General features: G+C 42.5%; 1 protein-coding gene across 1 annotated transcript; it reads left to right on the top strand.

Annotated features, from left to right (window-relative positions):
• Positions 1–367: 367 nt before the first annotated feature.
• Positions 368–7,330, top strand: actr5 (actin related protein 5). Its single transcript, XM_029436673.1, has 9 exons — positions 368–793; positions 1,643–1,881; positions 2,011–2,180; positions 2,805–3,022; positions 4,937–5,101; positions 5,473–5,577; positions 5,766–5,905; positions 6,157–6,289; positions 6,384–7,330. The coding sequence occupies exons 1-9, from the start codon at positions 410–412 to the stop codon at positions 6,714–6,716; spliced, it is 1,887 nt and encodes a 628-aa protein (XP_029292533.1). The 5' UTR covers positions 368–409; the 3' UTR covers positions 6,717–7,330.
• The last annotated feature ends 2,600 nt before the right edge of the window (positions 7,331–9,930 follow it).

The following is a 9,930-nucleotide window of genomic DNA, read 5'->3' as shown; positions in this document are numbered from 1 at the left end:
CGCTTATATACAGTCTGACTTAAATAATAAACTATAAATATAAATCTATAAATCAGTGTGTATTATCTCAGAGGGGTTTATGCTCATAGAGGGTAGTACGACCTCTGGTGGTAAAAGGATATATCTTTCTAAATTCATATTTATTGTAAATGCGGTTAAATGGGCACAATACATCATTTTTTTTTAAACAGGAACCTAAAGCCAAAATATGTATTTTATTATACTCGTTTATAATTAATATATTTATTTTATTTGTGTTAAGTGCTACTCTGATATTTCTCTCTACATATTGATGTATACGGTTGCACTGCCTGTATGTTGAAATAGGGGATTTAAAATCAATTGGGAACTATCAGTCCACGAGACCGAGACTCCACTCGGATGTATTTTGCAGTGACACACTTCCAAAATGTCTTCCAAGCATGAACCGGTGTATCAAATATTCTCATTTCAGGACTGTAAATCCTCACCTGACCCGATTTTTGAACTCCCCGCTCAGTGTCTGACCGACACACCGACTCCTATAGTGATAGATAACGGCTCCTTCCAGACCCGGGCCGGCTGGGCGGCTCCAGCGGCGGAGTTTGAGTCTCCGCGGCTGCTCTTCAGGTCGGTGGCGGCGCGCAGCAGAGGGGCCGCCCGCAGCGAGACCCAGATCGGTAATGATATCTCAAACCTGGAGCCGCTGCGGTGGCTGCTAAAGAGCCAGTTCGACCGAAACGTGGTGGTAAACTTTGAGATCCAGGAGCTCATGTTCGACCATGTGTTTACTCACCTGGGTCTCGGCTCTGAGGTTAGTGCTGGACGGTGACTGATGTGTCCGCTGGTGCAACATTAAAACTTATCACCCATCTTTTCTAAGATCACGCTAAAACGTGAGCTTGGGTTAAAGTTAAATTCAGCCATTTATTTTTTACTATCAATACTGTTAGATTCCCAGGGTCTCTTTTGGTTCTGCATAACCCAGTTTAGACAAAACAGTGAACACATACGTATTTGTAGGGTCAGTGTTACACAGATAATCTATGACCATGATAATACAAAAAAACTTGTTTGTGTACAATAAGATGTTTTATGTCTAATCTTATACATATAATATATATATATATATATATATATATATATATATATATATATATATATATATATATATTATTATTTTTTTTAACTTCAAAGGAAAGTGCCAGGTGTACACTGAATACACATGTACCATTTCTAATGTTTTTAAAAACAAATGTGATCATTACTTGCATACTGTATGTATATATATTCTATTTGTAGATTAATTGTTTAATAATACAGGTTGTAACGAGAATCTTATGATTTGTAGAGATGATCTATTTTCTCAAATGTTTTATGGAAGTCGGAAATGATGTCTAATGGATTTTCAGCCTCACGTGAATACAAATAATGACAAACAATTAAAGTGTTTATTGTTGAAAGACGACGGACTATCCTCCGCTCGCTAACTAATATTTTCATTGAGGAAAGAACAGAAAAACAAATCTTAAACCCCAGGTGTTTTTGTTGCAAAATTAGATGTGTTTTAATTACAGTAATGCAGGCTGGTTATATTTTGCCATTTCTGTTTTAAATGCCAACCAGACGATCAATCAGCATTACATTCTTCATGCTTTTGTAGGATGGTGTCCCACACCCCATTGTGCTGACAGAGGCGCCCGGCAACCCGCTCCACTGCCGGCAGATGATGTCAGAGTTGCTGTTTGAGTGCTACCGCGTCCCATATGTCTCCTACGGCGTGGACAGCTTGTACAGTTTCTACCACAATAACACTCAAAGGAGCCTCCAGCCACCACACACCGGCATCGTTCTGTCGTCAGGATACCACTGTTCACACATCCTGCCGGTCATCAACGGCAGGTGAGGATTCACAGACAGTCTTCCGTGATGTATTTGACCTTTCAAATTAAATTTAACATCATCTTACTTGGATTATTTTTCTCTAAGAAATGCTTTTTCTGTGTGTCCTTCTTTCCTGTCTCTTTCAAGGTTTGATGCGGTGAACTGTAAGCGTGTGAACGTGGCTGGGAGTCAGGCAGCGTCCTACCTGCAGCGCCTCCTCCAGCTGAAATACCCAGGTCACCTCGCCGCCGTCACACTCAGCCGCGTGGAGGAACTGCTGCATGAACACAGTTACACTGCTGTGGATTACCATGAAGGTACGGTGCAAACATATCATTTTTGTTTTTACCAGGATATTCCCATTCTGATTTAAAATATATTTTTCGAGGGAGTCCTGGCCAAAACGGCTGCTTAACAGTTTCACATAAAAACACAAACAATAGACTTAAAACAAAACAGCAAATTGCATCTGCCAGTGAGTTAGCAGTGTTCAGTGACAGGATATGTGCATTTAATAGTCCTTTTAAATCTTCCATGCTTTTAATGAATTTAAACTACATTATTTTATAAATAAAACGAGTCGGTAGAGAACATAAACAAGGAGGCAGCTCATGTTACATTGTCTTATGAAGAAAGATGTTCCTTCTACGGTTGTATAAGGAAGACATGCCAACTTCCTCATTCAAACTGCAATAATGTGTGGAAACCTGAATCAGACAAATCGTATCCAACAATACATACATACATACAGTACATACACGCTTTTGAATCGTTAAAGAACCGCCAAACGTTAATAAACTCCACACAGACAACATTTTTGTCCATGTGGCAGGTGGGGATGCAAGTGCCGCCAGACTAGGAGACAACATCGAGATGCATGCAAACCCGTTTCTTCTTCTTACTTTCCATTCCCTCTTCTCTTCTCCCCGCGTTCTCCACAGAGCTGGAAAAGTGGCGCAGCCCAGAGTTTTATGAGCGGGAGGTTCACCATATGCAGCTTCCTTTTTCGACTAAGGTGCCGGGCGGCTGTGTGAGCGTAGAGGAGAGGCAGGAGAGACGGGCTCAGCAGCTTCGACGGCTTCAGGAAATCAACGCTCGCCGACGGGAGGAGAAGCTGCTGCAGGACCAAGAGAGGCTGGACAGACTTATGGCAGTCCAGGCAAGGGGCCTATTACATAATTTGCGGTTTATGTTTTTATGTTTTTCAGATGGCATTTATATGTGTAAGACTTGAGATTTAATATACAGTATATCTCAAAAGTGAGTACACCGTTTAGATTTTTGCAAATATTCTGTTATATCCTTTCAGGGGATAACATTATCCTACTGAAACTTTGATATAACTTAAAGTAGTCAGTGTGCTGCTTGAATAACAGTATAGATTTATTGTCCTTTGAAAATTACTCAGTACACAGCTGTTAATGTCTAAACAGCTGGCAACAAAAGTGAGTACACCCCATAGTGAACATGTCCTAATTGTGCCCAATGATGTTGTTTTCCTGCCCTGGTGTCATGTGACTCGTTAGTGTTACAAGGATTCAGGTGTAAATGATAAGCAGGGCTGTTAAATTTGGTGTTTTGGGCACAATTCTCTCTGAATGCTGGACAACATGGCACCTCATGGCAAGGAACTCTCTGAGCGGCTGAAAAAAAGGATTATTGCGCTTCACAAAGATGGCCTTGGCTATAAGAAGATTGCCAACACCATGAAAATGAGTTGCAGCACAGTGGCTAAGATCATACAGCGGTTTTCCAGGACAGGTTCCACTCGGAACAGGCCTCGCCAGGGTCGACCAAAGAAGTTGAGTCCACGTGCTCAGCGTCATATCCAGAGGTTGGTTTCCAAAAATAGACGTGCGAGTGCTTCCAGCATTGCTGCAGAGGTTGCAGAAGTGGGATGTCAGCCTGTCAGTGCCCAGACCATACGCCGCACACTGCATCAAATCGGTTTGTATGGCCGTCGCCCCAGACAGAAGCCCCTTCTGAAACCGATGCATAAGAAAGCCCGCAAACAGTTTGCTGAAGACAATGAATCCAAAAACATGAGTTACTGGAACCATGTCCTGTGGTCTGATGAGACCAAAATAAACCTGTTTGGGTCAGATGGTGTCCGGCGTGTGTGGCGGCACCCTGGTAAGGAGTACCAAGACAAATGTGTTTTGCCTACAGTCAAGCATGGTGGTGGCAGCATCATGGTCTGGGGCTGCATGAGTGCTGCCGGCACTGGGGAGCTGCATTTCATTGAGGGACACATGAATTCCAATATATACTGTGACATCCTGCAGCAGAGCATGATCCCCTCTCTTCGGAAACTGGGCCGTAGGGCAGTTTTCCAACATGATAATGACCCTAAACACACCTCCAAGATGACAACGGCCTTGCTGAAGAAGCTGAAGGTTAAGGTGATGGACTGGCCAAGTATGTCTCCAGACCTAAACCCAATTGAGCACATGTGGGGCATCCTCAAGAGGAAGGTGGAGGAGTGCAAGGTGTCCAACATCCGTGCGCTCCGTGATGTCGTCGTGGAAGAAGATTCCAGAAGCAACCTGTGCAGCTCTGGTGAATTCCATGCCCAGGAGGGTTAAAGCAGTGCTAGATAACAATGGTGGTCACACAAAATATTGACACTTTGGGCACAATTTAGACATGTTCACTATGGGGTGTACTCACTTTTGTTGCCAGCTGTTTAGACATTAACAGCTGTGTACTGAGTAATTTTCAAAGGACAATAAATCTATACTGTTATTCAAGCAGCACACTGACTACTTTAAGTTATATCAAAGTTTCAGTAGGATAATGTTATCCCCTGAAAGGATATAACAGAATATTTGCAAAAATCTAAAGGGTGTACTCACTTTTGAGATATACTGTATATAGTGGGAACAATACTTTTAAAAACACATTTACATCTGATAAACACTGATCTGATGTCACAAATAGACACACTTTAAGAAAGGTTAACTGTTCCACAAAGGAATTGTGTGTGTTCACAACAATAACTATAAAACATCCAGAATAAAAAGCTTTAGCTACATTTTGGATTTGATGTTTGATCTTTGGTTTGGTTCTTCAGGAGCTGCTGGAGGACGGCCTGTTGGATCAGTTTCACAAGAGCCTGGTGGAGCTCAACATGGACTCGGCCGAGGAGCTGCAGTCGTACATCAACAAACTGCAGATGGCTGTAGAGCAGGGCAGACAAAAACTGCTGCACAGCGACGGAGCAGAGGGAAAGACGGAGGTGGGTGTTACTCCGCCAAATCAGAGAGAAACAGAACCAGGAAGTCTTGATTTGTTGTTATCTTGTAAGTGCTTTGTCCACATTTAGATAGTAAAAAAAAGAATTTGTCTGGTTCTCTCTCTCTCTCTCTCTCTCTCTCTCTGTCTCTGTCTCTATCTCTCTCTCTCTCTCTCTCTCTCTGTCTCTGTCTCTCTCTCTCTCTCTCTCTCTCTCTCTCTCTCTCTCTTTTCATGTACCAATAATTAATAAGCTCTACATGTCATCGCTGTGAATGCGCTGCGGGGCTCTACAGGGTCCGTCCTTGTTTGCTGCAGTCGATGATGTGCTGCAGCTGACATGAAGCCTGAGGCTGTTCTGTTGCTCCCTGCCAGGTGTCTGAGCTGGAGCAGCCGATGGACGAGGGAGACGGAGTGGCACTGATGGATCCTGATTTCCCTGAGGACACGCTGCCAGAAAAACCTGCTAATGTGGTTCAGGTAGTGGCACAGAGACACCGGAGCAGACAGATATTTTGATCGTCATCAATGCTGTGCATCTGTCACTTTACTGAGGGGCAGAACATTTGTCCTGTATAATGTTTTTGTGCCAGAGCAGTAAGGAAGCAAACTTTGCTGAAAAGCTGAAACTTTTGGTATCACACATTAACGTCCGATCTCGTCTCCAGCCCGTGTTCAATATGGCGGAGTACCACCAGCTGTTTGTCGGGACGGAGCGCCTACGATGTCCAGAGATCCTCTTCCAGCCCTCACCGACCGGAGAGGACCAGATGGGACTGATGGAGACGCTGCAGTACGTCCTGGCCAGGTAATGATACAGTACATCAGGTGCATGAAAAACGACAAGCACACACATGCATATACAGTACGGTGCACATAAATACACGCTGCTGAAATCATGACGCATGGATTGTGAAAATTCTCTCTCTGCCCATTTGATTTTATCGCACACATACTGTACTTTTGGATTCTTTCTTTAGCATCTGAAACACAATCTTTCTCATATTAACTTCTGTTGTGTTACATTAGAGAATGTCATGTGACACTGATGTCTTACAGGTACACTCCAGAGCAGCAGGAGGCGCTGGTGAGCAATGTGTTTCTGACAGGAGGGAACATGCAGTACCCCGGGATGAAGGAGAGAGTGGAGAGAGAACTGCTGGCTATGAGGCCCTTCCAGTCACACTTCAAGGTACAAGGTCCTTTTTTAAAACACGGTTTATCATCACACACTCCTAACTAAAGTGTTCTGAGTCGCATCCACTGACTGACTGACTCCTTCCCAGGTAACAATGGCATTGCAGCCGGCCCTGGACGCCTGGTACGGGGCAAGAGACTGGGCCTTGGAGCATCCACCTGGTGGAGAGGGAGGGCCGGCAGAGGGATGGATCAGCAGGCAGGAGTACGAGGAGAAAGGAGGCGAGTACCTCAGCGAGCACTGTGCCTCTAACGTCTTTGTTCCCATGAAAATCGTCAAACCACTTCCTGCTCGCCCCGCCGAGCCCTCGGTTACCACACTGACATCAACCGGAGCTTCTGCTGCCGTCACTATGGTTACGTCTGCCCTGACTCCCTCCTGTCCTACTGTTGCTGCTGATGTTTCTATGGTTACCTCCTAAACTGGGATCTGTCCGTTCTCACGAGTCTCTGATGTTCAAAGAATTCCAGAAATAATTTTTTAATGAAGTGTTTTTTTTTCTTTCATTCAGTTTGACTTGTCTTCTTCATTGGTTTGTGACCTCTAATGTTTCCCAGCATGCCTTTCAACAACCCCAAAAAGCAGGTGTGAACCTAATGCATTCAATCAAAGGTAAAGAAGACCTTGATGTTTATTGTTGAGGATTCAGATAGGTGGTCCTGCACAAACATGATTGTAACTGTAACTGTGGTTTGCTATTGGGAAGAAACCCACAGCTGAGAAATACAAGTTACATGAGCAGTAGCTGTTTTTACAGTGTTAAGACATGGAGGTTTTCCTCTATGTACCAACAAAGTCATCATTTCCTTTTTACTTCCTGTCTGTTCTCAATCATCTGTTTTTGGTCTCCAACTTTTATGACTTCCTGACTGTTTTGTTTTATTTTCATAATTCTTTGCGACACCACAAGAGACCGTTCATATTGAATGGTCATCAAATGAATGATCTTAAAAGGTCCAGTGATAATATTTTGTATTATGTAAATAGAAATTGTTGTTTGTGAGTTTAAAAAATATATATATTCACTGATGGAAACAGCTGTTTGCTTCTGATTGAATGACGTTGTGGAGCTGATTCCACTAGTTACAGATGTGACATTTTAATCCGCACTAACGGTGTCCACATGACTCTGGATTACAGCTCCAACTAACTAATTTCAATGCCGATTACTGTATTGTTTATGTTTTTGATTAATCACTTAGTTTTTGAGATGTGCCCCTCACAGTTTCCCAGAGCGTCTGGAAACACTTAATTTGTCCGACCAACATTTCAAACCCCAGAAATGTTGAATTTATTGTGATGAGAAACAAATCTTCACATTTGAGAAGCTGCAACTAGAGAACGTTTGATGTTTTTGCATGATAAATAACTGAAACGATATGTCCATTAGCAAAATGTTTGATCATTTATTTTCAGTTCAGCCAAATCTCTCCAAACCATAACCAATAAAACCAAAAATATTTGCATAGATGTATGATTAGCTGCTGCAATATAATTGTACACCACTAGATGGCACAAACACAAAATGTACTGTTTTCAGCCTCTGCAGTGCAACTAAGCTTGTTCACAATAGCAGATCTATTATAATATAATTAGACTGACCTTTTTATAGTAGTAATGTTGAGTAGATTTTCTAAAAGCCAAGAGTTTTACACTTAAGTATAGCAGCAAAGTCTGCTTTGTCAGCCAGCTTTAAGAGACACATTCACTGTTGTTGTATTAATGCAAACTCTGCCAGTTAAACAAAATGTTCTCTGTGTCCATCGTATAATCTACAAACCCACAGTTCAATCAGCCTAATGGTCACAAGAACATGTAATGGCAGGTTTTGCCTCTCACTGCAGAGCTGTCGGGGGTCTTGCAGGTGTGTTAGCTTCTTGGTTAATAAACCAGCAGACTTCTGCGGTCTAATAGTTATGTTAAATATTAAACTGTGCCACAGCTTGAGGTTCAAACCGTCTGACAGCTTGTTCTGTGTCTCCTCGAACAGCACACACACACACACACACACACACACACACACACACACACACACACACAGCAGGGCAGAGCGAGGCTAATCAGAGCCAAAACAGGCCTGTGGCTGCAGGTTGATTGGAGCAAATGTAAGAGACATTCAAATGGAAAAAACAAAAGCAATGTTTTATGTGTAAAAGCAAACAAACAGGATACATTTCTAATGACTACATTTCAGATTTCATTAAAGAAGAAAATGGAGAATGTCTTTTCTACTTTTTCATTTCCATACGTTGCGTTCTGCTAATGTGGATGCCATTGTGTGGCTTTTGGTTTGGCCTAATGTGTGACATTTGATATTTACAATATTATGTGGCTGTGTTGGTATTGGCCTTCTGAGCCCTTTCAGGATCTGTCGTAGCTCAAATTCAACAACAAAAACGTGTGATGGGTGGTCATGGTGCCCTGCACTTTTATCCATGTTCATACCTGCTTTCACCTCCGCCACGCTGCCACATGTCAGCGATGTACAAGTCAGATTTCCTGCGAGGACCATTAAACGTCATCATTAGGTTTTGAAATACATTCTCTACCAAGCAGCTCAAGGGATGCTGCCGGTACGCCTGCACTGTTTTAGACCTGCATTGGCCCTGTTTGTGCCATAGTGTTGGCTAGTGTCCAATTAGGAGGATTTATCTTTGAGCTCCGTGCTGCAGGTCAGCAGCAGCAGGCAGAGCTGAGCTCATGTCACACAGTCCTGTGTCGGGGGCGAGGTGGAAATAAGGACTAAGGACTGCTGTGTGACAGATGCACAATGATTTTTTTTTTAATGGTTGGACAATCCTACTTCATTTTCCTGAGTAAAGCTCGAGCCTGTCTCACATTCTGAACAACACGATCCACTTATTTTGTCTTGATGGTTACGGAGTTTAAAATAGCCTGTTGGCAGAATGTCCTGTTGGTGAAGACGGCTTGGAATCCAACACAACCTCTGTTGCAGACAACCTCACTATACTCTCCATGCTTCCTGCCGCTCTTCACTGCACAGGAACAAAACTTTTGCCAACTATCTCGACTATCACTTGTGTTCGAGGGTGGGAAGCCTGTGAGGGATCATGTCCTTGTTTACAGTTGGTCAGGGCTTAGCTTTGACCTACTGCGCATGCCTTCTCGCTGAAGCTTGCTGCATATACATTTTTTTTTCTATTTAGATATTTGGGGGTGATTTGCAACTTTATTTATTTTTTGAGAGTTTGATAATGCTGTGCTGTAATGCAGCTTGAAGCCAGCAGTGACGGAAGAAGTATTCAGATCAATAGTTTAATGTAACATATTTTAGATTATAGACTTTGAATGTATAATCTTAACCTGAAAAGAAAACATTAACTAAAGCTGTCAAATACAGTTTGTGGAATAAAAAGTGCAGTGTTTCATTATAAAGTAGCATAAAATGAAATGACTCAACCTCAACATTGTACTTAAGTGCAGTACTTTGTGTACATATCTACTTTGCACCTCTGAAAGCCACACATTGTTTGTATTTCTGTCTCATTTATGAACAATCAATGTTTCTGTTGCACTGTTTCCCGTATTGTTTACAGGGATTCCTGTTTAAGGAATATTCCACTCAAAATCTTTTGAGTTTAAAATCCCTCATGTAGTCCTAACAAGTGTCTATG

Source organism: Cottoperca gobio, chromosome 7, assembly GCF_900634415.1.
Source record: "Cottoperca gobio chromosome 7, fCotGob3.1, whole genome shotgun sequence".
NCBI classification, from domain to species: domain Eukaryota; kingdom Metazoa; phylum Chordata; class Actinopteri; order Perciformes; family Bovichtidae; genus Cottoperca; species Cottoperca gobio.
The sequence above is the reverse complement of the archived record's forward strand: the minus strand, read 5'-3'. Positions and strand labels throughout refer to the sequence as shown.

Bases quoted from the DNA above. Each gene is read 5' to 3' on its own strand.
- actr5 (XM_029436673.1), top strand. From the start codon at position 410: ATGTCTTCCAAGCATGAACCGGTGTATCAAATATTCTCATTTCAGGAC. The intron at 3,023-4,936 runs GCAAGGGGCCTA...TTGGTTCTTCAG, and splicing joins ACAGACTTATGGCAGTCCAG to GAGCTGCTGGAGGACGGCCT. The intron at 5,102-5,472 runs GTGGGTGTTACT...GCTCCCTGCCAG, and splicing joins GAGCAGAGGGAAAGACGGAG to GTGTCTGAGCTGGAGCAGCC.